The 23972-nt window shown below is 51.8% G+C and overlaps 1 protein-coding gene and 1 long non-coding RNA gene across 3 annotated transcripts in view; one reads left to right on the top strand and one right to left on the bottom strand.

Annotated features, from left to right (window-relative positions):
• Positions 1 to 3982: 3982 nt before the first annotated feature.
• The window catches only part of LOC101680516 (carboxypeptidase A1), a 37943-nt gene continuing 17953 nt past the window's right edge, over positions 3983 to 23972 (bottom strand). The window contains exons 1-10 of one of the 2 annotated variants that reach the window (XM_004741754.3): positions 10526 to 10633; positions 9968 to 10049; positions 9272 to 9505; positions 8916 to 9017; positions 8278 to 8379; positions 7983 to 8093; positions 7288 to 7378; positions 6360 to 6559; positions 5878 to 5962; positions 3983 to 4257 (exon numbers count right to left, since the gene is read on the bottom strand). In XM_004741754.3, the coding sequence (XP_004741811.2) occupies positions 4070 to 4257; positions 5878 to 5962; positions 6360 to 6559; positions 7288 to 7378; positions 7983 to 8093; positions 8278 to 8379; positions 8916 to 9017; positions 9272 to 9505; positions 9968 to 10049; positions 10526 to 10611 (1281 nt within the window). In that variant the 5' untranslated portion in view covers positions 10612 to 10633 and the 3' untranslated portion in view covers positions 3983 to 4069. Of the gene's footprint in view, positions 4258 to 5877; positions 5963 to 6359; positions 6560 to 7287; positions 7379 to 7982; positions 8094 to 8277; positions 8380 to 8915; positions 9018 to 9271; positions 9506 to 9967; positions 10050 to 10525; positions 10634 to 21392; positions 21529 to 21969; positions 22055 to 22348; positions 22549 to 23972 lie in introns of those variants that run through there. The other variant, XM_013050476.2, reaches the window with a different exon arrangement.
• LOC123387043 lies at positions 9415 to 13034 on the top strand. Its single transcript, XR_006601407.1, has 2 exons — positions 9415 to 12141; positions 12514 to 13034. It is a non-coding gene; the product is annotated as an uncharacterized LOC123387043 (long non-coding RNA).

The raw sequence follows: 23972 nt of genomic DNA, 5'->3' as shown, positions 1-23972 counted from the left end.
ACTTTTCAGATTTGATGGGTCCTCTGTGCCTCTCTCTCGGAGTCCTTCCTTCATGTGGCTGATTTGAATGTGATGGTTGGTCAGATCAGTTTCCTGGGAGTAGCACCTGGGGCTGATGATATTTGCAGAATGGTGTTTCTGTCCTTGGAGTCCTTAGGACAAGAGCCCTTCTGCACCCTCAAACCCACCTGGCCCCACTTGCCTTTGCAGAACCCTCGCTGAGATGATAAATAGCACTGCACTGGATGAAGGACTGGTGAGGTCATATCTGGATTGTAGTCAATGACATTTCAATTTGAACTTCAAGCCAAAACTGGAAAGCTACACGTGCATATCTGAGTGTCCCTTCAAGAGGCCACCTGAAGGATTCTTGTGGACCACCAGTGGCCCACAGGCCACATGGAGAACCATCTAGAATGGTGTTAGAAAAAAGCCGAATGTGTTCATTTAAAAATAAAGACTTTTGGAAGGCCTTGGAAAATAGGCATTAGCGTAATCAGTTCCCCAGATTGCTGCAGAAACCAAATGCGAGCAGAAAGGGCTCTTGGGGAATTTCATCAGAGCTATGGCAGACTGCTCAGGGAACAGCTCCCAGCTGGGAGCAGGGGAAACCCCTTCCCTGTGTCGAAACACTGCTGCTTCCTGATCTATCTGGAGTATACATTTTTCCCAAAGTAAGATTCATTGTTCTAGGCAAGATAGAGAAATAGGACGCCAGAGCAGAAGAGATGAGTTGAGGCAAGTTATAAAAAAGAACCTGGGCACAAATTAAGATTTGGCCATGAAATGTTGGATGTTAGTATTAAGTTGATTCCGGATAACTTTACCCACAAGGTATTTGGTGTGTTTGAAATAGTTGTGCTTTTTTCCTGATTCTAAAAGCTTGTTGCAAGAAATTCAGAAAAGAGGAAGACTACCACCACCACCACCACTACCCAGGGTGACCTCCATTATCACTGGAGAATATATCCTTCCCGGCATAGTGTGTGTGTACGTGTGCATGTGTATGTGTGTTTCAGACAAAAATGAGATTCATACTCAACATACTATTTTGTAACCAACTTACTTTTTTAAACAACTGTATGGAAGTACAAATCCCATACTCTAAAAGCCATGCATTTTTAAAGCTACAGTTCGAGGACAATCAGCAAATTTACAGAGCTGTGCAACCATCACCACAATCCTATTTCAGAAAATTTTCAGTGTGTGGTCGGCTTCATTTCACTCAGTATTTTGTGACCCATTTCCTCATGTCAACATGGTCTGCAGTGGCCTCATGCTACTCTATTGTTCAAACACGTCAAAATGGGCCTCTACAATGGTGCCCAAATGGGTTCTTTTCCTTTTTATTTAATTTTGTATTCTTGCAGCCTTTACATACATATCTTTGAACTTGTCTGAATATTTTTATAAAATAAATTTCTGCAAGTGGACTTTCTGAGTCAAAGCAACAATACATTTGAAATTTTGATTTATTTTGTGTCCCCCACCCCCACCCCCCGGGAAGGTGGCATCAATCTATCCTCACACCAGTAGTACATGACAGGTCTTATTTCTTCATACCCTTGATAACACTGAGTTGTCGATCTTTTTTTTTCTTTGTCAATCTGATGGGAGAAAAATGATTCCTTTGCTTTCCTTTAATGTACAAAAAAATCACCCAGAGGAATGGTATCTCTCATACGTTTATTGGCTTTTTCTGTTTCTTCTTTTGGGGATTGCTTATTTTTCTTTCAAAATGGTCGTCCTTTTTATTTAACGCCTTTTACTTATAAGACCTCTTTTCTCCTCAAGGTTTTTAATACTTTTTCATATATGCTGCACCATTTTCTAAAATTATCATTTCCCTTTGTGCTTTATGTTTTTAATTCTAAAATAAAATTTTTGCCCCCAGATTTGTAAAAATATGTATCTGCAAATAAAAATATAAGCCTCTTCCTACCCTTGGAAATAAAAAAAAAAAACCAAAACCCACATAGTACTAACAAGTTCCATGTCTCTATTTAACAAGTATTTATTAAGTGCCTACTGTGTGCCATGTCTTTGGCTTACCGGTGAGGATTATGTGTTGAAAAAAACAACGCAGTCTCTGCCCTCGTGGAATTTTCCTTCTGGGGTCCGTTCCTTATCTTGTCAGGTATCTTAAGACTAACTTGCTCAGAGCCTCACTTTCTAAGTGAGGAATTCCCCATTCGGGGAATTCAAAATACCTCCCCAGCCTACACTATACAGATTATAAAATCCGTGAGTTCATTTGTTAGCAAAAGGAGAGAACATTGGCTCAACAAATATTTATTGGGCATGTAGATATCAACTACTGTTGGTGGTTTTGGACACTGAATGCTGAACCAAGTGGTGCCCGCTATCAGGAAGCATGATTATTTTAAATTAAGCAATTCTATCCTTGAAGCCTAAGTAATCTAATTTTGTTAGATAAAGTGTCCTTGCTAAAATTAATATTTTTTGCTTATCTCTTCTTATCTTTCTCCATCTTAAGCAAAAAATAAGATCGGCTTATTTGACTTGCCCAAACTGAGCCCTTAAAATAGATTTTAGCCTATCTACATAGATTAAATGGAAGTGTTTCGCAAAAGATAACTTGAAGGAAGTGTTATAAAATCTTTAGGTCATTTTTCTGTAAAGACTGAAATACTGGGCTACCTGGGTGGCTCAGTAGGTTAAACGGCTGCCTTCGGCTCAGGTCACGATCTCTAGAGTCCTGGAATTGAGTCCCGCATTGGGCTCTCTGCTCAGTCTGCTTCTCCCTCTTCCTCTGCCCTTACCTCCAGCTCGCCCTCGTGCACTCTCTCTTAAATAAATGAAATCTTAAAAGAAAAAGAAAAAAAAAAGACTGAAACACCATTTTACCTTGCCTCTTAACCATATATATATATATATATACTATACATGTATATACTACATGTATAGCCTTCCTCACACTTTTTGTTTTCTGGAATGTTTGGTAGCAAAACAAAAGTAGGGCACTTGTGCTGTGGAAAAGATAAGCCTCTTAAGTCCTTAGAGCTGGATGCCATGTGACACCCCACCTGGCTCAAACAGGGGACGCTGCCATCTTGACCTGTCAGCTTCACTCTTTGGGGAGCTACCAACCCACCCTCACCCCCTTCCCAGTGACTCCTGTGAGAGTAACCCCCTGCTCCACATTGGCATCTGAAGAGATTGGGAAGAAACACCAGGTAGATTCTTGCTTTGAAATAAGTTGAGACGCCCAGTGTCTTGTGCTAGAGCTCAGGCCATACCACAGCCATCAGAACCAACAAGCCAAAGGAGGGAAATCAAGTTTTAGGAGCTATGGAGAGTATCAAAGGGAGAGTCTTATATTTGAGGAATTATGCAGATGATAAAGAAGCAGTAGTGGGTAAAAAAGGAAGGAAAATGGAAGCATGCCAGAAAGGACGTGCCATATGAAAAATAAAGCTACTTCTGTCCCTAAAAGCAAAGTCTTCGTCACGTACTACAACTAATAAAATGTTCTGGGATTGCTGTTTGTTCTTTATCTTCAGTAAATTTTTCATCAAACCCAGTTGTTTTCTTCTGACTTAATTAAGTTTGCTCTGCCTGGCGGCGACGTGTCTTTGGAAGAGCAGTGGCCCCCACGATTATTCTAGTCCGTCTCCGGAGTTATTGCTTCTGTAGATAAATGGACCCAACTAGCTCTACTATTGTGCAGGCGGAATTCCTCACCCCTGCAGGGTGCCCAGCATTTGGTTAGCAGCTGTGGCTGCACTGGTTCCCGAGGTAGGAACCAGTCGCCGTCCGGATGAGCTGAGCGCAGGGTGGTCTAATTAAAACAGATGCCACTTGGATCCAACTTCAGAGGACCTTGGAATGTAGGGGAGTTTGGGGGTCATCTAGCCCAGCCACCCACCATTCCCCTCGAGGCCTGCGGGAACTAAGCCCCTTCTGCACCAGCTTGCAAAGACAGAAACGCCGCGGACACTCCTCCACGCCAGTCCCCAGATTCTGTTCCTTGGACAATCCAACTTTATTTGTTGCTGGGGGCAGGGGCAGGCAGGGAGGAGGAAGAGGAAGGTGCCGAAGGGTCAGTTCAGTAGGGGTGCTGCAGGGTGTGCTCCATGATGGTCCGGAGCGCCAGCCATGTCTCCTGGGCCGTGGGGACGATCTGGGAGGCCGGCAGCAGGAAGCCGTAGCGCCCCGTGTCCCGGAGCTCGAAGGTGAAGGAGTACTTGATGCCCTGGCTGTAGGTCCAGTCAATGGTGCTTCCACTGGCTTGGTCTGGGGCGGGAGCAGATGCCAGAGAGCAAAGTTCAATCAATTTTGACACATTAATATGGGCCCCCCCACTGGTCCAAAGCCCAGAACCTCATGCAGGGTTCATCGGAGTTAACGTCTGCTGGGGCCTGCAATTGACCAAGCCGCCTGGCTTCCTCCCAGAAGCTTCCCCAACAGCTCTAAGCTCAAGAGTCCCAAAGAGAGGGACCAGCAGAGATTCTCCTATCACAGGGGTTGCAAGAAAATTCTCGCAATTGCGAAAGCCGCACTGAATACCACCCCCCCCCAGCAGCTGCTTTGGTCAAACCTCCAAATATACCAGAGTTACCCACTTGGGCAACCAGGATTTGTCCCCTGGGGCTCTGGTCTGCAGGAGAAAGTGCAAAGAGCCAGAGGCAAAGTGAAAGCCCCCTGACTGGCATTTTGCAAGAAACTTGGCCCAGATTTGCAGTGAACAGAGGGTAATGAAGCTGTTTCAAATCGGGCCGGGGTGCAGGAGGCAGCTGGGTATCAGAATGTAAGTTGACAGCACTGAAGGAAGCCAAAAAACTTTGATACAGTTTGCAACTGCTTCCAAACAGAGCCTGGAATCCAAAAGTAAGGCCAGCCTGAATGAAGACTGGTGCCCACTCACTGGCTAACACCTGGCACCCTGAGCAGAAGGTATGTGAGGGGTGTGTACAGCCCTCTCATCTCTGTCCCTGTCAACCAGCAAACCTATTGCATTCCTCAGGGCCCTAAGGGATATGGCCCCACCCCACCTGGCCCCTATGACTCTGAGCCCTCTCACCCCACTGCCATCACATGGGGCTCCTTGTTGTTCCCACTATTTCCCCAACATGCCAATCCAGATCACAGGGTAGGGCCTTTGTTCTAGAAGATTCCTCTGCCCAGAAGTCTCTTCCCCAGATAGCCTCTTGGCTCCCTTCCTCGTTTTCCTTCAACACTTGTCCATTTTTTACTAAATGAGACCTATTCTTCTACCCACCTCCCCAACCTCCATGCCCCGTATCCCTGGTTCCCCTTACCCTGTTCTAGTTTCTCTTTTTGTCCCCAACTTTCACCACCTAACATACTGTATCATTTACTTCTTCATGTTTATCGTCACTCTCCTCCACTAGAATGTACAGTTCCTGAACTTCGCTTATTCCCAACTGTTTCCCAAGCACAGAAAACAAGGCATAGTAGGTGCTCAATAAAATTTGCTGACATTCCATTTTGATGTAGCAGTGCTCCTCCCAGGGGCATTACAGGTACAAGTAAGCTGGGGATAGATAAGATATAAGATATCTTCTTTAAATTGAAAGGCATCGGAGGAGGAGTATGTTTTTAAGCTGAATTTCTTGGTGATACAGAAATGCCAGCAGAACCCTCCACCTCCTCCATAAAGCTGGACTTAACCTAAAACAAGGGGACAAAGGTGCTCAAAGGAGCTGATATGCTTGTCTGAAGATATCAAAGAAGGCAGAGTTCCTGTCAGAAAAGGGCCCTGCTGCCCACCGAGACACGGCCGAGAACTGTTCTCCTGGCCCATGCTCCCAGATCTAGGCACTCCTGGGCACCTCCTCCAGGAGGGACAGGACCTCAGGCAGGAAACACCCCAGAGACCATGCACCCACTTACAAATTGCTTTGATGATGCTGCCATACTTGAACTTGGTCCCATATAGAGAGGCGAGGGCAGTCACAGCAGACTTGGCCAGCTGATCCTGGAGAAAATGCCAAGCGATAGCAGCTGTTATGGCCAGCAACAACAGGCCAGAATAGCAGGGCCATGGTAGCCCAACTTTTAGCTGGGAAGTAGCCCAACAGAGCTCAGGATTTCGGCAGCCCCATAGCCCTCTAACCCGGTGGGATGTCTGGCTAGCACTTCAGTCTCTGCCCTTTGGTCACACTGCAGCTCCAGACTGAACTTCTGGTACCAGCTCCAAGTCTAGCCCTACCCCCTGCTCGGTCATGTGACTGGAGTGACTCAACCCCTCTGTGCCTCAGTTTCCCAGGCAGAAAATGAGGCTAGTTTGCCTTGCAGGTCTTCCTAAGCCATCAGGGCTCCATGGAAGAAAGGGGTGCTAGGCACCGGAGGGCAAGCAGGGGATGGGCACACACCAGCTCATCCCGGTCGGGGGCTGCCTCTGCTTTGTAGCCGTAGGGATACAGGAGGAGCTGGGAGTAGCTGTGGATGGAGATGAAGGCCTTGATGTTGCCGTGGTTCTTCACAAAGTCCACGATGGACTTGACCTCCACTTCAGAATTGGCAAACTTGCCATGGTAAGTCTCCGAGCACGGGTTGCTGCTGGCTCCAGCCACTGTAAGAGAGGAAGGGGGTTAGCTGGCGTTCCTTACGGCCAAGCAGCGTGGCGTCCACAACCTCAAGTTCTCTGCATGGAAGTAGGAATGAGGCGGAAAGCAGGAGGGCTCACCCACACTCTGGGATTAAGGAAAGACCAAAGGCCTTTTATAACCTGGGGGCCCTCCCTCCCTCCCCAGCCAGGCATAGGTAACAAGGGCAGAACCTCCTTCCCTGGGAGGGTCTCAAACAAGACCCATTTTTTTTTTTCCTTAAGATCTTATTTATTTGACAGAGAGAGAGAGAGCAAGCATAAGCAGGGGGAGCCACGAGGGAGAGAGAGAAGCAGGCTCTCCACTGAGCATGGAGCCCAACGTGACTGACACCCAGCTCAATCCTAGGACCCCAGGATCATGACTTGAGCCAAAGGCAGATGCCTAACCAACTGAGCCACCCAGGCACCCCAAGACCCATTCTTGTAGTGAAGGGACCACAGAGAGAAGGAGTTAAAGTTATCCTAGAAAAGCCCTACATGGGTTTCAGGCCTTAATTCCATTGAGGGAAGATTTGTTTCTAGAAACAAGGCGCAAGAAAATCTCACTGAGCCTCAGAGGAGACGCTGATATTCCCCCCCTCAACTCCGCCCTCGCTGCTGGGGCAGGAAAGAGGTGGGGGAAACAGGACACAGGAGGGTAAGGAGCCGCTCTGGGTTTCCCATCCCTGCTTCCAAATCCCATGGGGCCTTACTCCCAAAGCCAGCATCCCAGTTCCGGTTGGGGTCCACTCCAACACAGGAGGAGCCCGCCGTGAGGGACCGAGTCTTGCGCCACATGCGATTCTGGGGAAGGAATTAGACATTTGTCTGTCATCGTCTATAGCAGAGGTGTGGACACAGCATGTGTCAGAAACCCCTTTCCATGGCTTGTCAGGACGGTCTGCAAAGGAGGCTCTTGGTGGAAAGAGGACAGTGGCTACAGTAGACGGCATTTGGCCAGAGGGTTCTACCTGTGGGAAGGAAGGCACCAGGCGCACCCCCCGCCCCACCCCCCCTGGATTGGAAGCGTGATATACCCGCCATAAAATAACATGAAGCTAGGAAATAAGGTCCAGGGCAGTGGGTCTCCCCCAGGGACAATACCAGGACATTTAGCAAAGTCTGAAGACATTTTTGGCTCTCTCAATGGAGGGGTTGCTCCTAGTGTTTCCTGAGTCTTAGGTCGGGTTGTTGCTAAACACTTTGCATGCTCAGGACAGCCCCCCACACAAAGAACTCTCTGCCCCAAGTTTCCAGAATGCCAAGGATGAGAGCCCTGGTCTGGGAGGACAAGGCTATCTGCCCCTCCCTTGACTGCTGGGGGTTGAGATTTGGGGTGAGTAGTTCATGGGGCTCAGAGGCCAGAGGCCCACCCTGTTGCCCCCCGAGAATGGGACAAGGCCTGTACCTTGCTGTGGGTGAAGGCAAAACCATCAGGGTTGGTGACAATCTCCAGGAGGATATCCATGGAGTCAAGAATGGCGGTGAGAGTGGAGTCCTGGCCATAGTCCTGTGTGATCTGGTGGGGAGTTCGGGGACAGACAGGCGGCGCGGGTCAGGCCAACTGTCCACCACGAGGAGGCAGTGAACACCTGCTCTATCTGCCTCACTGCTTCCGGGTGAGCTGGGGAGGCCAGGGCTCCTGCGGGCCTCTTGACCACAGCTCCACCAGGCCAGGACCCCACTCAGTGCCCGAGGCTCACCTTCTTTGCAAACCAGACGCCGCTGGCCTGGGTGACCCACTCCCGGGAATGGATGCCTGTGTCGATCCAGATGGCGGGACGGTTTTCTCCCCCAGTGCTGAACTGGACAAGAAGAACGGAGAGATGCTGCTAGGGTCCTGTCTTGGCTCCTTGAAGGGGAGCGAACCCCGGCCCGGAGGCCCTCTGCTCCCCGGGTATGTCAGGTGGAGGCCCCGTGTGTGGGGCCGTCACTCCGGTGAGGTGTGGGGCTGGGCGTGGGGGCGTCAGGACAGGAATCCAGCAGGACGCGGCCTCCAGCCTTCATACCAGCCTTGGGGCGAATAGACCTCAGCCGGCACTCTGGGCCCTGCCCCCTTCTGCTGCCCATACACAGTCCTCTGTGGGGTATCCCAAACAAAATGTTTTCTCTGGACTCCCCTGACGCTGGGTTACTTCCCGCAATGTGACACTTGATTGAAAATACGTGGGACCCTTAACATTTTAAGAACTGGGTGTGCACAGGTATGCCTACAGCTAGACCAGCATAGAAATTCTGTCCTTCCCCAATGTCCACATGGGGTGTTCATGTCATGGGGAGTTCTCCGTGACCGTGGCTCACCACACGGGTGGATGCCCGTTCTCAAGCAGGTGCCTGTTACCTTCAGCACGTAGATGGGACGCCCTTCGTAGCTGTTGCCAATCTGGAGCTTGCTGACCAGCTGCGGGTGCTCGGCCACCAGCATATCCATGAAGCCATAGATCTGAGAGGGGAGAGAAGGGGAGGCCAGCTGGAGCGGCTGCCAGGCACCTGGCTGCCTCCTGGACGGAGTGGCCCCATTAGCCCGCCAGCTGCAAGCCCGACCATCTCGGGGACCCACCGCCCCGGGCCCCCCGCCACCCTCCCCGCAGGGCCGCCTGGAGACCCAGCAGGTGCCACGCCCACCCAGGTGGGCCCCGTTCTGCCAGCCTGAAGCAGAGCTCGGTGCTTGTGCTGAGTGACCCAGGGCTCCCTCACCTCCTCCAGGGTGTGGTAGGTGGCATAGTTGAAGGTGTCTGAGGAGCGGGCCCGGGCCTGGAAGGCGAACATCTGCTCCTGCTCCTCGTCCAGCAGAGCCTGCACGTCCTCAATCATGGTCGTGTACCCGATGCCGTGGGCCTCCAGGAAGATTTTGACAGCCTGGATGCTGCGGAAGGGCACTCGGACGTCGATGGGGGAGCCAGGCTGGGCAGGGCCCCGCCAGAAGTCCAGCTGGGGGGGGGGGACGAGAGCAGGCATGGTCATGGCGAGCTGGGGAGGGGTCCACCCGGGAGGGGAGGTTGGGCCAGAATGTCCCCTATGACTGTGGCTGCGGCATGGCTGTTAAGGGCAGGGGACGAAAGGGGAAACTGCGGGCATCAGACAGAGTCCACTGTGGTCAGGGAGATGGCCCAGGAAGCACGGTGGAGGGGCTTCCAGACCGCAAGACAGAGAGAAGGGCTGGAAAGGGGGCCCCCCGCTTTGTTCAGATCCTGGAATGCAGTGAGACTCTGGAACAGGGGGAGGTGGGGGCTGAGTCATTTCCTATCAGGGATCTGTCCTGTGGGTCCTTTCTGGGTGGTGAGGAGAGAGGGCCCAGGACCTGGGGGCCCCAGGGAAGGGTGGTATCCTGGGGTGGATCGGCTGGCCCGAGAGGAACCAGGGAGCCTCGGGGGGGACCCCCCCCCTTCTGACCTGCAGGTGCTCCAGGTCCTCCAGCTCCTTCACCTTCTCTACCTGGGCTGCATCGGCAGTGGAGAGTCGGAGCACCTGGTGCCTGGGCGGAGCAGGAAGGAAGATGAAGGGCCTGAGCCTCTGGGACTGGCCATTCACCCTCCCCAGGTGGGAGGCGGGGGGCGTGGAGCAGCCTGGAATCCCCAGGCTGGGCTCCGATCCTCTGGCTGAGCAGGAGAAAGCATGAAGGGTCTTAGCAATGCAAGGCCTAGGATCCTTGGAACCTTCTGGACACAGCTGCTATCCTCATCCCGGTTTAGACTCTCTTTTTCTCTCCAAAGCTAGCCAGGCTTCCTCCCACCTCCTCTCCTAAAAACTCCTTCAAGCTCGGATTTCTTCGTGAGGGCCCAGGCCCCTTCTCAGCCCAGGCCCCTGGTCAGCCTGCCCTCCCGGGGTGTATGAGTCTGTGCCTCTCTGGAGTCTTCCCACAAGTCAGCCCATCTGTCACCTCCAGATGCTGGCCCAGGGCTGAGTCCTCCCTTCTCCTGCGTGAGCACCCTCTTCTCGCCATCCTCTTACCCCGAAAAGTCCTCTTTGCCAAGCACAGCCCCTAGCAACACACTCAAAACCAGCAGCCCCCTCATGCTGCAGCCAACTGGGAACATCAACTGAGTCTCAGAGAAGGTCCTGGGGCCTTTTAAACTCTCCCAGGTCAGATGTCTTCTGGCCATGCCCAAGGCTAGTCTTCCCGCTGGCACCTGGGCTGAGTCCCACGGTGGGGGACGGACGGGAGTCCTGAGCTCTGACACCTTATCACCCTCCCTGATAAAGTGGCAGGGAACTGGGCAGCTGGGGAGATAAGCTAGGCCTCAAGCCCTTGGCTGTGAAGTGCTCACCTGGGCCTGAGGGTCAGCTGGGGCCTGAGGCTTCCCAGCTGGGCCCTGGCTTGCCCATTGCCCCAGGTCTGCACCTCAGGCCCTGCACCTGGGCCTCAGTCCTGTTTACCGACCGGGCAGTGGAGAAGGAGCCAGGATTCCACAGCGGCCACACCAGCTGGAGCCTCACAGGAGGTGTCCCCTTCTCCCATGTTCCTAAGTGCCAGCCCCTCTGTTCCTGTGGCAGAGTAAGGTGGGGCTCTCTGCCCCCACCCCGCTCCTGCATCTGCTGGCTTGGTCCGGGGCTGCCCCTCCCTGGGGCTAGGCACACTGCCTTCTGGGGTACGACCCCCTGAAGGGCGCTTCCCAGCCCCACTCCTCCCAGCCTCGATGGTCTTGTGGGCAGCCAGAGCAGCAGCAGTTGGGGCAGGAACCTGACTCTCGCCTGTGTTGGCCCCCACCCCCACTGCTCTAGGGCTCAGGATCAGGGCTCCCCTTGATGGGAACGACAACCAGATGTCATCTGAGTAGAAAGCGTGGTGGTGGGAAGCAGGGCCAGACCCGTGTTGGGACTGCACAGTGTCCAGCAGAAAGTGGAACTCACAGGGGGGAATTGATTCTGGCTCTGGACGCTGATCTCACCGCGGAAACATCTCACACAAATCCGCCCTAATCCACAGGGGCCCCCAGGGGCTACCCAGCACCGTCTGGGGGCCCTGCTCTATGTCAGGGCCTCAGGCTTGGACACTGACAACAGCCAAGGTGGCGCTTTCTGGTTTCCATCTGTTCCCTCCGCTTCCCTATCCTACCCCCTACCTGGCCAGTCCCCACTCTGTCCTGAGCCCAGGTCCAAGCAGACAATAGCACACTGGACACCCCCACCCCCCGCCCCAGCAGATGTGGAGACTCGGTGAAGACTGTTTCTTTCCTCTCCAGCCACCTTGCCTGACCTCCAGGCCCCAGACAAGACCTACTTCCTCCCTGAAGCTTCCTCTGGCTTCTTTCTCCAGTATTTGCCCCTTCTCTGAATGCTAACCCCCTTGCGTATTCATTCTTCAGGCCAAGCACTGTGCTCTCCCCTGCGATGATGCCCAAGGCACATCGCCCCTGATCTCAGCGAACTCACAGTGTAGTGGAGGCAACAGAGATAACCAACTAACTTGTGTTCTCTTGGGGTCCTCCAAGAAGCTGTCTCCAAGACAGGATTGGACATGCAGGAGAGTCGTGGGGAGAACTCCCCGTGAAGGATAAAGGAGAGAGAACAAGAGAAAGCAGGAGAGCCTTCACACCAAGCTATGGGGCTGAGCCCTGAGAGAAGAGGTGGGGAAGGAAGGGGAGGGGGATTGGGGAGAGAGGAGGGAAGAGATGGGAAAGGAGAAGGGGAGAAGAGGGGAAGGAGAGAGGAAGCAAAAGGTGGAGGAGAGGAGATTGGGCAGGAGAAGCTCAGACAGGAGCCATTCTGAGAACCTTGTGGCCAGGCTGACACAAAATCTTTGAGTCAGGGGAGACCTGCGTCCCACAGGAACGCCAGTCAATGGCTAGGGTCAGCCTGTGGGATATGTGGCCACATCACAAGATGGGGGTGAGGCCCTCGGTCAATTCGGCTCCCACTGACTTGTCTCTGATCTCAGAGAGCCCAAGGACTCATGTGGAAGACAGAAGTAACCAACCAACGTGTCGGTTCTCCAACAGGTCTTACAAGAAGCCATCACCGAGACAGAATTACATGAACCAAGGACCCACTGGGGATGCCTTCCTCCCTGTGGGAGACCTGAGTGGGGCATTTTCTCTGCTGTGCGTGAGAAGTCCCTGGAGGGCTGCGGACTCCAGGCTATGGGTCCATACTCGGCATCCAGGGAAGACTTTACCAAGAAAGTGACATTTGACCTGAGTCTTAATGACAGGATTTTACCAGACACAGAAAGGAATGGGTGTTTCATGACTCCAGGCAGTGCTTGAACACACTCTCATTTACTCCTCCTTAATGTGTGTCTCCCCAGTGAGACTGGAAGTTTCCTTGGACCAGGAACTGTGTTTTAGCCATCCCTCATATTCTCCCTCAACTCTGAGTGCCCTACAGTGTTCTCGTGTTTTCCAGTATGTCCCCCAGCAAGAAGAAAGGTTCTGTAGACCCTTTCTTCAGTTTGCATTATGAAAAAAATATTTCTTTCTATGTTTCTAAATCTAAAGGTATCCTATACGTTTCATGCACACTACACATGTTGGGGGTGTTGGGTATTTCTTGAGCTTTCTGTGAATTCCTTCCAGAAAAGACAAGTCCACTGGTGGAAGGGCGATGATGGGGCCTGTGGGGAGAGGGTCAGCCCCACCAAGCAGGCCTTTTGAAGCATCTAGCCAGCAACCTAAGGTGGCCAAGAGTCACATAATCTATTTTCTTGCAAGGTTGGAAAAGATTAACTCAATGCTGCAAGTTAAAATTAGGGGCAGTACTGGCAGGAAGCTAAAAACACAATAGGAGAGGACTCTGGGTCTCAGGTGGAGGCTAGGCCTAATTCCCTGGCTCCCTCCAAAGCCCCTCAGGAAGCCGAAAATAGTCTCTTCATGAAGACTATCTGCTAGAATGGAACCAGGAGCAGAAGGCCACGGCTCTGCCTTTCCATGGGAGCTTCTTTCACATTGGTCCAAAGCAGGAGCAAAGATGGAGGCCATTATGTGGAAAACAGGGGGTATATGAAGAACATCAGGACCTAGTAGCATAAGAAATAAGCCACCAGCCTGGCATTCAGAGTCAAGGAAAGGGCACTGGTCAAAGGACTGAATGCAAACAGAGGAAGGCCTGCTGTAGCCACATGGAGTAGAGTCCAGTGTCCCACCCTTCTTCCTCGAGGAACAAACCTAGATTCGGTGCAGGTATCACCCCTCAGGAAAGTCACCCCCTTCCCAGCTCAGAGATAAATTCCAAGATTGGCTTAAGACAATTGAGGAATCCCATTGTCTTTTGCAAGTAATTGATTTAGGGGTAGGCATTTGACCCAGTTTGGCCAATGAGACATGAAGGGAAGCAAGCAAGGAAGTTTCTAGAAAATGTTTTTTCCACACTTGAGAAGGAGACAACTTTCCCCGGTTGTGAAGTCTGTTGCCTCACCTTTGGACTATATAATATGAAAGAATATATGTTTCTTTTTTATTAACTGTAAAAAGCACTAAGTCTGAACAAAGCATTCTAAGTGATGCCCTTGCTAAGCTTTTATTATGCTTTTTAAGATTTTATTTATTTTTTTAAGAGAAAAAGAAACTGGGAGCCATGGGGTTGGGGGCAGAGCAAAGGGAGAGGGACAAGCAAACTCTGCACCAAGCACAGAACCCAATGTGAGGCTCCATTCCACAACCACATCATGACTTAACCCAAAATCAAGAGTCAGACTCCCAACCAACTGAGCGAGCCACCCAGGCACCCCCTTACTAAGCTTTTAAAGTGCTTGTGTTGTGAGAGGACAATACAATTTTAGCCTAGGGGAGACTTTATGAGAAAAGTGCATCCTTCTCCCTCTGAGCAGACAGTCCCTCATCCTCTCAGCAGAATGCTTTTGTGCAGTGCACAACTTGGACAACTATTCATGGCAGCCCTGTTGCCAGAGAGTGCCCAAGCATGGTAAACAGAGTTTCTAAGACAATGCTTAAAGGTCCCTAAACTAAAACCTAGAAAAAGTTTTGTTAAAAAGGCAGGAAAGTCAGTCCATGTCCATATTAGGAATCAAAGGAGGCCAATGGAGAAGGGATATCCTTGCAGATAGCACACATGGGCACAGTCAAAATGGTCAAATTTTGACTGGATGACAGCTGCATGAGATTTCAGCTGTCTCGCTTTGGCAAGTGTGTTTAATGCTGCCTGGGGTACAGTTGTGCATATGGAAAGAGAAGTCTGTGAGAACCTGAGGCAGCGAGGTGGTGGACTATAATGGCCATCTCCTCATTTTGCCTGCCCAGCACCTCCTCCTTTTGGTAAATAACACCTCTGTCTTCCCCTGGGCCCACTCTTCCCAACTCTGAGGACAGGTGACTCGGCTGTCCCCACCCCCACCGTAGCTCTGGAGATGAGCCAACTAATTCTATTTCTTACCCCTCTGGCTTTATCAAGTTGGCTTTCTGTCACGTGTGCCTGAAGAAAGTACACAGCTCACACAGAAACATTCTCCAACTTCAGGAGAGAGCAAAACGGGGGAGGGAATGCTGTCCAGGAGTAGATGGCCACAAAACCCATTATATCATTCAGGGAGGTCACTGCGCATCCCGGAGCCTCAGTTTCCTTCACAATTCTGTCCTACAGAATGTGGACAGAATGATCTCTTCTAGCAGTGACACATTATGATTCTAGGACATTTGTATATTTTACCCCCAAACAAATCACAGCCTTGGTGACAGGTCTGTGCAGAATACAAAGAGCCTTCCCCAGGTTTGTGGGCAGATCAGAGTAGAGCCACGGGGGCCCTGGGGCTTGTGATGGGTGAGTGTTCCCAGGAGCCCGCGGGTTGAGAGGGGCCCCTGACGGCTGAGGCTGTGGTGGGAGGTTGCAGGCTCTGGGGGCTTCCTGGAAGGCTGGGTGGGGGTGGGGGGGAGGTCCTGACAGCAGCCTCCTTGAGCTTTTCTTTCATTAATTGGGTGCCCGGTAGAGGCTATTGTTTGTTTGCTTGGAAGTTGCAAAACTATTCCTTTAAAGGGGCTGCTGGGGCTTATGTCCGGAAAGGAGGTAGAATTTGTAACCTGAAGAGAGAAACACTCCAGTGGGCCTTTAGGAAATGTCAAGTCAGAGCCCAAGTCTCAGAACAGAGACGGAAGAGAGAAGATCTAAGCAGGAATGTCCCATAATGTAGAAGAGGAAATGGGGGAGGGGAGAAGCAACGTGGGAACAGGCAGAAGGCCAAGGAGAGTGAGGGCTGTAGGAAGGGGTTGTCTCACAAAGGGACCTAGGCTGACTCCAAAGCCAGCTTCCTGCGGAAGTAATTTACTTTCTACATTGTATTTCCTTCCTGTATCCCCAAGTAAAAATTAGTGAAATGTTACCTTGAGGTCTTAGCTAGGCACTGGGGACGTTGAGGGAGGTGGATGGAAGGAAGAGAGGGTGGATGGGGAGCCACAGAGTGTGGCGAAGCTGGTTAGGCGGCCAACGGCAGGCCCGGGGCTGGGGGGCAAGTGCCAGAGGCGACCGAGGGACAAGCCAAAAGAATGGATTTGCAGACATGATATCATTCCCAAGGATGATCCCAGATGCTTGGGACAGGAGAACATGCGAAGGCCAAACAGGTTAAAGTTGTCCTTCAGGACACCCCCGTCCCCAGAAGAACATGACATGCCCCCCTGCAACCCAAACTCAAGATGTGGTGTGACTTGGATGAAGTCCCAGAACCTAAGTCAGGTTCGGTGGGGTGCGGAGGTTCGGAGCCGACGACTAAAGAAAGAATTCTTAAGACGTCGTTGGTGCAAAAGGTGATTTATTAGAGCACGGGGACAGGGCCCGTGGGCAGGCGGAGATGCGGCTGCCCCGGGTTGTGAAGGTGGGCATGTTATATACCCCGCGGTTGGGGGGAGGTGGTGAAGGAATGGGAGATTTCAACAGAGTTCTCACATGTTAAGGAGGACCTACAAGGTGCCGGGGTGGGGTGGTGGGGTCCTTGCCCTTATGGCTTGATCAATGTCGTCTTTAGGTCAGGCACTAGCATCAAGATAGTTGGGAGATTCTTGGTGGGGTGTTATGATCCTGCTATCATTCACATTCCCTTCTACCTCAGTCTCCTCCAGTTTATGGTGGGGAGGGAGACATTAGGGCTTCAGGAACTGAGAGTTATTTGCCTCTGGAAATTTGTGCTATTGATAAGGTAACCTCCCTGTTTGTAGATCTCTAGGACATCTGTAGAGCACGGGAGATTCCTGTCCTGCAGGATTGCGATCCCTGCAAGTGAACTATTTATCGTTTTATGGCAGTCAGGGGTGCCTGAGGAATGCTACACATATGGAGGGGAGCGGGTGAAGAGGGGGTGCAAGGCGCCAGCTTTTGCTTTGTCCTCAGCCAGCCTCCTGCTCCCTCCTCAACTTCACCAGAGGGTGAGGCCCTGACAGGCTAACCATCCCTAGATTCCCTCCACCCGTAGTCAGCGGCTGTCCGGGGCCATCTTATTTTTCTGAAGAAGCTTTTTTAAATTTAATTTTATGTTTTCGGTAAAGTCATTTTCTCTCCGGGCCTGTCTGGGGCGGTCAGAGGGGAGACGGAGGAGGGAGGGGGGCTGGGGTGGAGGCAGCTAACGGCTCCTCACTGGACTCCCTGGCCCCCGGCCACGCGTCCATCACTCTCAGCCTCTGCCGCCCGCCTGCCCTCACACAGGACTCTTTCAGGTTCCAAACCGCCCGCCTGGCTTGTTTTTTTAAGAAAGCAATAACCGCAACACATTCACTGTGGCTCTTTATAGCTTTCCATATGTATAATCACTCTTTCTCTCTTCAGTTTTTCCAATGTTTTTTTTCTTTTAAATAAATGCTCATAAATTTTACTGGTGAAAAGGATGAAAAAACATACCTAAAAAGAGCAGTTTGTTGGAAAGGGAAAGGAAAAAAAAAAAAACCCAACCCAAGCAGAATGTAGAAAAACTGAACTCCTGTTTAGTATTATATACCTAAGAAATGAAAAACAAAAAAAGAAAAAAAAGTTCAGATTTTACGAGAAAGAGATGATTCTGTCGTATCTCTAAAACTTGCATGTTTAAGGCTTGAGCTTTTATTGGACACACTTAAACCCCTCTAGCCACCACTTTCCTGGTCTTGCTGAGGAGAGCCCCTCAGTCAGAGGAGAAAGACCCCTGGCTTTAGTCTCCTCTCAGCCGTTAGGTTCATGGAGGGCCTCACAGAAGTTCAATGATCTGGAGACCCCAGATGAGGGGTTTGGCCGGAAGCTTAAAGGGCCCTGGAAAGTTCTCTGGCTTGATGTTAAGTCAGTCACTTGTTTAACTAGAGCAAAGAAACTGACTCGGAGACCCCTTCAGACCTTCTCTCCCTTCAGAGCAGCTTCAGGAGACTGCTGGCCATCCTTCCCTACCCATTCTCCCTGTTCTCCTACCAACAGGACTCTAATTTTATTTGGGGCAGCACAGTGCTCGGCTGTAAGGTGCTTTTCCAGCTTCCGTGAGCGCCTGACACAGAGTGTTGTGGAAGTCCGTGGATGGACCAGCTTGGCCAGGGACTCCCCATTTCTGGCCCCGGCCCTTCCTGCCTGAAATACGGTCCCAGGATGGCGTCAAAGTGATGGCAGGGTAGTCAAACAGAGCAGGCCAGAGGGGCCTGGGTCTCCAGTGCATCAAGTCACGTTCAGTCAGGTGGGCGGGTCTGCCCACTGCATGCGACTCAGTGTGTGAAAAAAATAAAACCCCCATCTGATTAAGCCACAGAAAAGTGGGCTTCCGTCACCTGATGCTAAACCGAAGAAAGAATCTATAAAAGGCCCAGGAGGAGAAACACTCCACAAATACTGAGTTTCTGTTGTGCACCCGACAGGAGCTGAGTGAGGCTGAATAACCCAAACATGGTCCCTACCTTCATGGGAGCAGCCAAACTAGTGGCAGAGACAAAACAACACAGAAGTCAATTATCATTGTAATCCCGGAAATACACTAAAGCCTTGTAAAAGAGGATAATAGATCCACTTCTAATGGGTGGTTCTAGGAGGACTGGTGAGGAAATTATATTGAAGAGAGAGAGAAATTTAAAAAGTGGGCCATATGGAGGAAGAGAGGAGAGAATGTTCCAGAAAAGAAGGAGCATCGTGTGTAAATGCTTCCAGCTGAGAAAGAACTGAGAGGAGGCTGGTGAGGTTGGGGCTGATGAGCAAGGTGTTCAGCCAAATTAGGAGAGGTCCCCAGGGCCAGCCATGTAGCATCTTGGGCAGTGGCAGGGTAGGGATGGGGCAGGGGGAGTTGAGTCTCTGAAGGATTTTAAAGAAAAAGCTGCCTTTCAAGACAACCCCCTTCTGTAAAGCAGTTTCAGCTCCAAATTTCCTGAGTCTATTGGCTGCACACAAGTCTTGTCAACATGGCTGTGAGAACAAGTTCCTGGCCCTTAGTCCTAAGGGGCTCTGGGCATGACGCACTGCCACTCAGTTAGCTGGATGCCCCTTAGCTACTATCCTGAGCCTGAGCTTCTTTATCTGAAAATCAAGGCAGTAAGAGTCCTAATTCTTAGAGCTGAGAGGAGGAAATGTGTTGAACCCTGTAATGCACTTGCAGCCATGCCTGGCACACAGCGAGTGTTAGGAAAGCTTATTATTTTCACTGTTGTTACTGAGAAACCCATCAGGGTCCAGCTACTCCTGCTTCTAGGGCAGTGCTTTTGCAGCATCACCTGGGCTCCATCACCAGAGATGTGGGTTCAGGAGGTCTGGGGTGGCCTGAGAATTTGTATTTCCAGAATTTGTATTGATGCCTGTGGCCTCCAACCACATTACTTTAGATGAAGGCCAAGGCAGCCCCTTGGGAAGAATGACCAGCCTCCCACTGCTGTAACCACCTTCAGACCTAATGGATAATAGCAGAGGGTAGAGATGCTGAGCCCCAAGGTCCCCAGGAAGACTCAAATGTGTTTTTCTGGGAGACAGGAGAGCAGGTGGTTCTCAGCCTTTAAGGAACCTCACAACTTCAGGAGCCTTTAAGGAACCTCACAACTTCTGGGGCAGATAGTAAACATACAGATTCGTGGGGTACACCCCAAAGATTCCGTTACAATCTGGGAATGGAACCCGACTACCATAACATTCAAAGACTCCCCATGGACTCTGCTACAGGTGCGGTTACATGTCGCACTTGGACAAATGATGACAGAGTGATTTTCGAGTTAGACACACCCAAGTTCAAATCTCCCTCAACCACTTCCCATGCATGTGGCCCCGTGTGGTCTTTAAAACCTCTCCAAATTGTGACCATGTGTTCCTCATCTGAAATACAAGCTTACGAATACCAGTAATAGTCTCCCCAAGAGGATGAAATGAAAATATTTGAGCAGAGGGTACAAAAGTTATAATCACAGACTCTAGTGTGCAAAGGTGTAACTTGCTTTATTTGTCTATAGCTTATACTAACTCAGCCCATGGCATCATATTTCCTCTAAGAGCAGAAAACTTCAACCTGGAGGTTCTAGCTTGCTCAAATCACTTCCACTTCCCCTCGTAAGGAAATGCAGCCCGAATCAGGACACTCTCCTCCTCTGTTGTTGGCTCTTGCCCTAGAGAGGATCTGGGTTCTTCGGATGTTCTTTACCCTGACTTCCTCAGGTCTCCTCATGGCACAGCTTCTCTGGGCACAGGCCTCCCCTGGCCGTGGTGCCTCCGTGGTCACTGGCTGCATGGTCCTTGGGCTCAGCCTTCTTGCCTCGACCCCAGGCCTCCTCACCATTTCTTTACTCGGAGCTCCCGAGAGCTGCACTGCTCAGGTGTACCCCGCCATATGGGCACACCCATGAGTGTACTTTAATCACCTGTCTAGACCCCCAGTTCACTCCTTGTTAATCTGCGCCTCGGCCACCATATTGGCCATGGGCCTTACCTAGAGTTTAGATCCCCGCGGATCCCTGCCTCCCACTGATTCGACCTCTGGCTTCTTTTACAGGGTGGGTAGAAATGGGGACTTGTTCTCGTTTTCCCCTGCTTCCTTCTATATCTGTGATTTATAGTAAAACCCTGTGTTCTGTGACCTGCGGGGACCAAATCACGGGTCCCACAATCCTTTTCTTTTGCAACAAGAACAACAAAATTCTGGCCCTTGCCAATGAAAGTCTTGTTTTCTGCCTCAGACTCACAGAGACCCTTTCAGCTCTCTGGTGAAACTCTTGCTTCTTCAGAGGACCTGCCTTCCCCTGAGGGCAGGACAAAGGGACCCACTCTCCCTGCTCCCCGGTGGTGGAGGAAGGCAAAAACTATCAGGAAGCCTCGGGATGGGGGTAGGGGGCCCCTCAGTTGTATCTCAGAACATCATCCCTTTCTCATCCTTAAATAAAGTGCTTGCTTGGTAAATGTCCGGCCTGCTCAGGGCCTGACTAGAGCTTGGTGACTACAGGTGAGGAGGAGGAGGAAGCTGCTTGTCTGTACCCACCTTTCCCTCAGGGCGCCCGAGATGCCGCCACCACAGACCCACTCCTTCGGGGGAAACATTGTGCCCTCATCTCAGAGTGTAGACACCAAGGGGACAATGTGTATACCAGTAGCTCCCAGAGAGTGGGTTATGTGTTCTGGGCCTGGAGAGCACTCAGGGGAAGGAATAGGAGGTCTGCTAGCCCCCGGATCCTCCCGGATTCCTAAAGAGCAAAGAGGCATTTCAAGCTGCCCCTGGCCCCTTCTCAGTGCTGAGCCCAAAGTGGGTGGTGGCCAGCGCCAGAGGCCACCCAGCCTGTTCAAACCTGTTATTTATTGCCTAAGGGGTTAGGGTAAGGGTGTGGGGAGGACTATGGATCGATCACTTGGGGTTCAGGAGGAGCCCCAGCCTTGGGGAAGGGAGTGCATGCTCCTGCTCTGCCCTCAGCGCTGTTGCTAGTAGGGGTGCTGCAGGGCGTGCTCCATGATGGTCCGGAGTGCCAGCCATGTCTCCTGGGCCGTGGGGACGATCTGGGAGGCCGGCAGCAGGAAGCCGTAGCGCCCCGTGTCCCGGAGCTCGAAGGTGAAGGCGTACTTGATGCCACTGTCGTAGGCCCAGTCCACAGTGATCCCGCTGGCCACATCTGGACACAGAAGGGCAAAGAGATGCCCCCAGCAGGAAGAACAGGGTGTGGCCCGAAGGTACAGAGGTTGTCTGAGCCACAAGTGGGCCCTGGCGGCCAAACCCCAACTCACCCCAGACAACACTGCGCTTCCTGACCCCAGCCTCTACCTGCCCCATGCCCTGCCCACCCTCCCCATCCCCTGTGCCAGCAAGAAGAGAGCTCCTGGAGACCACCGAGCTTAAGATCTGCTCCTTCAAGGAACATCACAGTAAGCCGGTCATTAACTAGTGCTGCAAAGAAAGACCAGCACTCACCCCTCCATTCAGACTCAGACATCAGCTCTGACCCAACCCAATTAGGCCGACGGCACTGCTCTGGGCACAGCCCTGCCCGTCAGCTGCCAGCCTGCACCTGCCCCACCCCAGGGGAACGAGGGGCCTCCAGCTGTGGCCCACTCACAGAGCGTGGCGCTGATGCTGCCAAAAATGTACTCGATCCCATGGACCTCATACAGGGCCTTCACCGCGTCCTTGGCGAGCTGGTACTGTGGGATTGCAGCCAGAGGATGAGAGGCTGGGGCTCCCCACACCCCCACACCCTCACCAGCTGCTGAGACACAAGAATTGAGGGGGTCCCGGAAGCTGAATGAATAGGTGACTCTCATAAGAAGGGAGCACAGCCCGTTTGGCTTTGAACTCAACCACATGTGAGAACAAGCTCTCCCCCTCCTCCCTACCATGGGGTCGATGGGTCCAGACCCCGGTTTTGGAGTGAGGGCCTGAACCTCTGGGGAGGTCTTCCTGACGCCTCCCCCAAAGCCCCGAGCCGCCAATCTCACCAACTCCTCCTGGTTTGGAACGGGTTCCAAAGAGTGGCCATAAGGGTACATGAGCATCTGAGAGTAGCTGTGAATGGAGATCAGAGCCTTGACGTTCCCGTGGGTGGTGATGAAGTTCACTATGGCTGCCACCTCTGGCTCCGACTGAGGGGAGGGCCCACGGTAAGTCTCAGAGCAGGGGTTGTTATTAGAACCATTTCCTGGAAGAAAAATAAAACCGTCCAGAGAGTTTGAATTCCCAGGTTTGGGAAAGACGCCTAATGCTCCCAAAGTATCCAGGTATTCCTCTACGTCTCCCATAGTCCTTTGCAGTTTGGTTGAGGCCCCGTGACGACTTCGGACCAATGAGAATGTGAGCAATAACGATGAGTCACTTGTAGTTTGAGGCTCTTAAGGGCAGGCATGGCTCCTCCACAGTCTCTTCTGTCTATGTGGCTGCAAGCAAAGGACTCTAGATTGAGGAAGCATCCTGGGTCCCTTTGTCAAAGTCGGGAGAAAGCTGCCAAGGAGACTCACCTACCCACCCACGTCGGACTTTTGTGCCCAAAAAATTAACTTCTACTGTGTTGAGTCCCTGAGATTCGGGTGGGTTTTTAATCACTGGGGCACACCCTAGTCTAACACATCAGAGGGATGAATTCACACGAGGACTCAGCCATGCTGCCGGCCTTGTAGAGAGCTCTCTCAGCCTGTCCTATGCTTCAGCCCTGATGGTTCCATTAGAAAAGTGGGACAGCCTTCAGCGGAAACTCGAGGTCTACAACCCTGGCTTCCCCGATGAGCCTCGACCCCTTTGAGCTGACCCTTCTCTGCCGACTCTCCCCTGCCGTGCCGAAGTCTTGGCTCAGCTGAGTGCTCAGACTTAGTATCTGTTCAAGCTTTGCCACAATCACAACCTCAGGATCAACATGGACTTGGGGCCAGAAAAACAGAGACTAGATCCCTGCCTGAGGCCAGTCTGGGAGCCACCGATGTAAAGAGCCTTTGACAATTCTTCTTGGGGACTTCAGCTGGGGGAGAGGAGCTGAGTTTCTATTTTGTTCACAAATTTAATTGGTTCCCATCTCCTAGATTCTCTGCTCTCTGTCTCTTTTCTTCCTCTTACCCTCTTCTTGTGTCTCCTTCCCCTCCCCAAGGGCCATGTCATAGAGGGTTGGATTGTGGGCTGGTCAAGATTTGTGGGTTAGGAACATGTTTGGAAAGAGCCATCCCAGTTCCTCCTCTCACTCCTCCCTGAAATGATTGCACACAAACCTGAGGCGAGGTCAGGGGTCACCCCAACTTCTGAAGCCACCTGGGGATGCCAGAGCTGTCCCCTAGACCCTTAGGGCAGTGCACTGGCTGGAGGGCTGGGGGGACTGGGCCAGGGACCTGTTGAGATGCTGCACTAGGGTTGCAGCAAATCAGTCCTCCCCAGGAGTGCAGGTGAGGGCAGCCTGAGTGGGAGGGACGGTCTACAGATGACTCATTATGCAGCAATTAAATTAAGGCAATGATAAAACCATAAACAAAATCTTCCCGCCTGAGTCACCAACCCCAGCACACACTATTTCTGTCCACAGGCAGGCCCAGAGGCGGTTCCGTCACTGGGGAGAGAGCGTCCCCCCCTTGGTCTGCGGGGTCC

Source organism: Mustela putorius, unplaced genomic scaffold, assembly GCF_011764305.1.
Source record: "Mustela putorius furo isolate JIRA1106 unplaced genomic scaffold, ASM1176430v1.1 tig00003845_pilon_pilon_pilon, whole genome shotgun sequence".
In the NCBI taxonomy this organism is placed as follows: Eukaryota; Metazoa; Chordata; class Mammalia; order Carnivora; family Mustelidae; genus Mustela; species Mustela putorius.
Note: the sequence above shows the minus strand (reverse complement) of the source record. Positions and strands in the feature narration are given on the sequence as shown.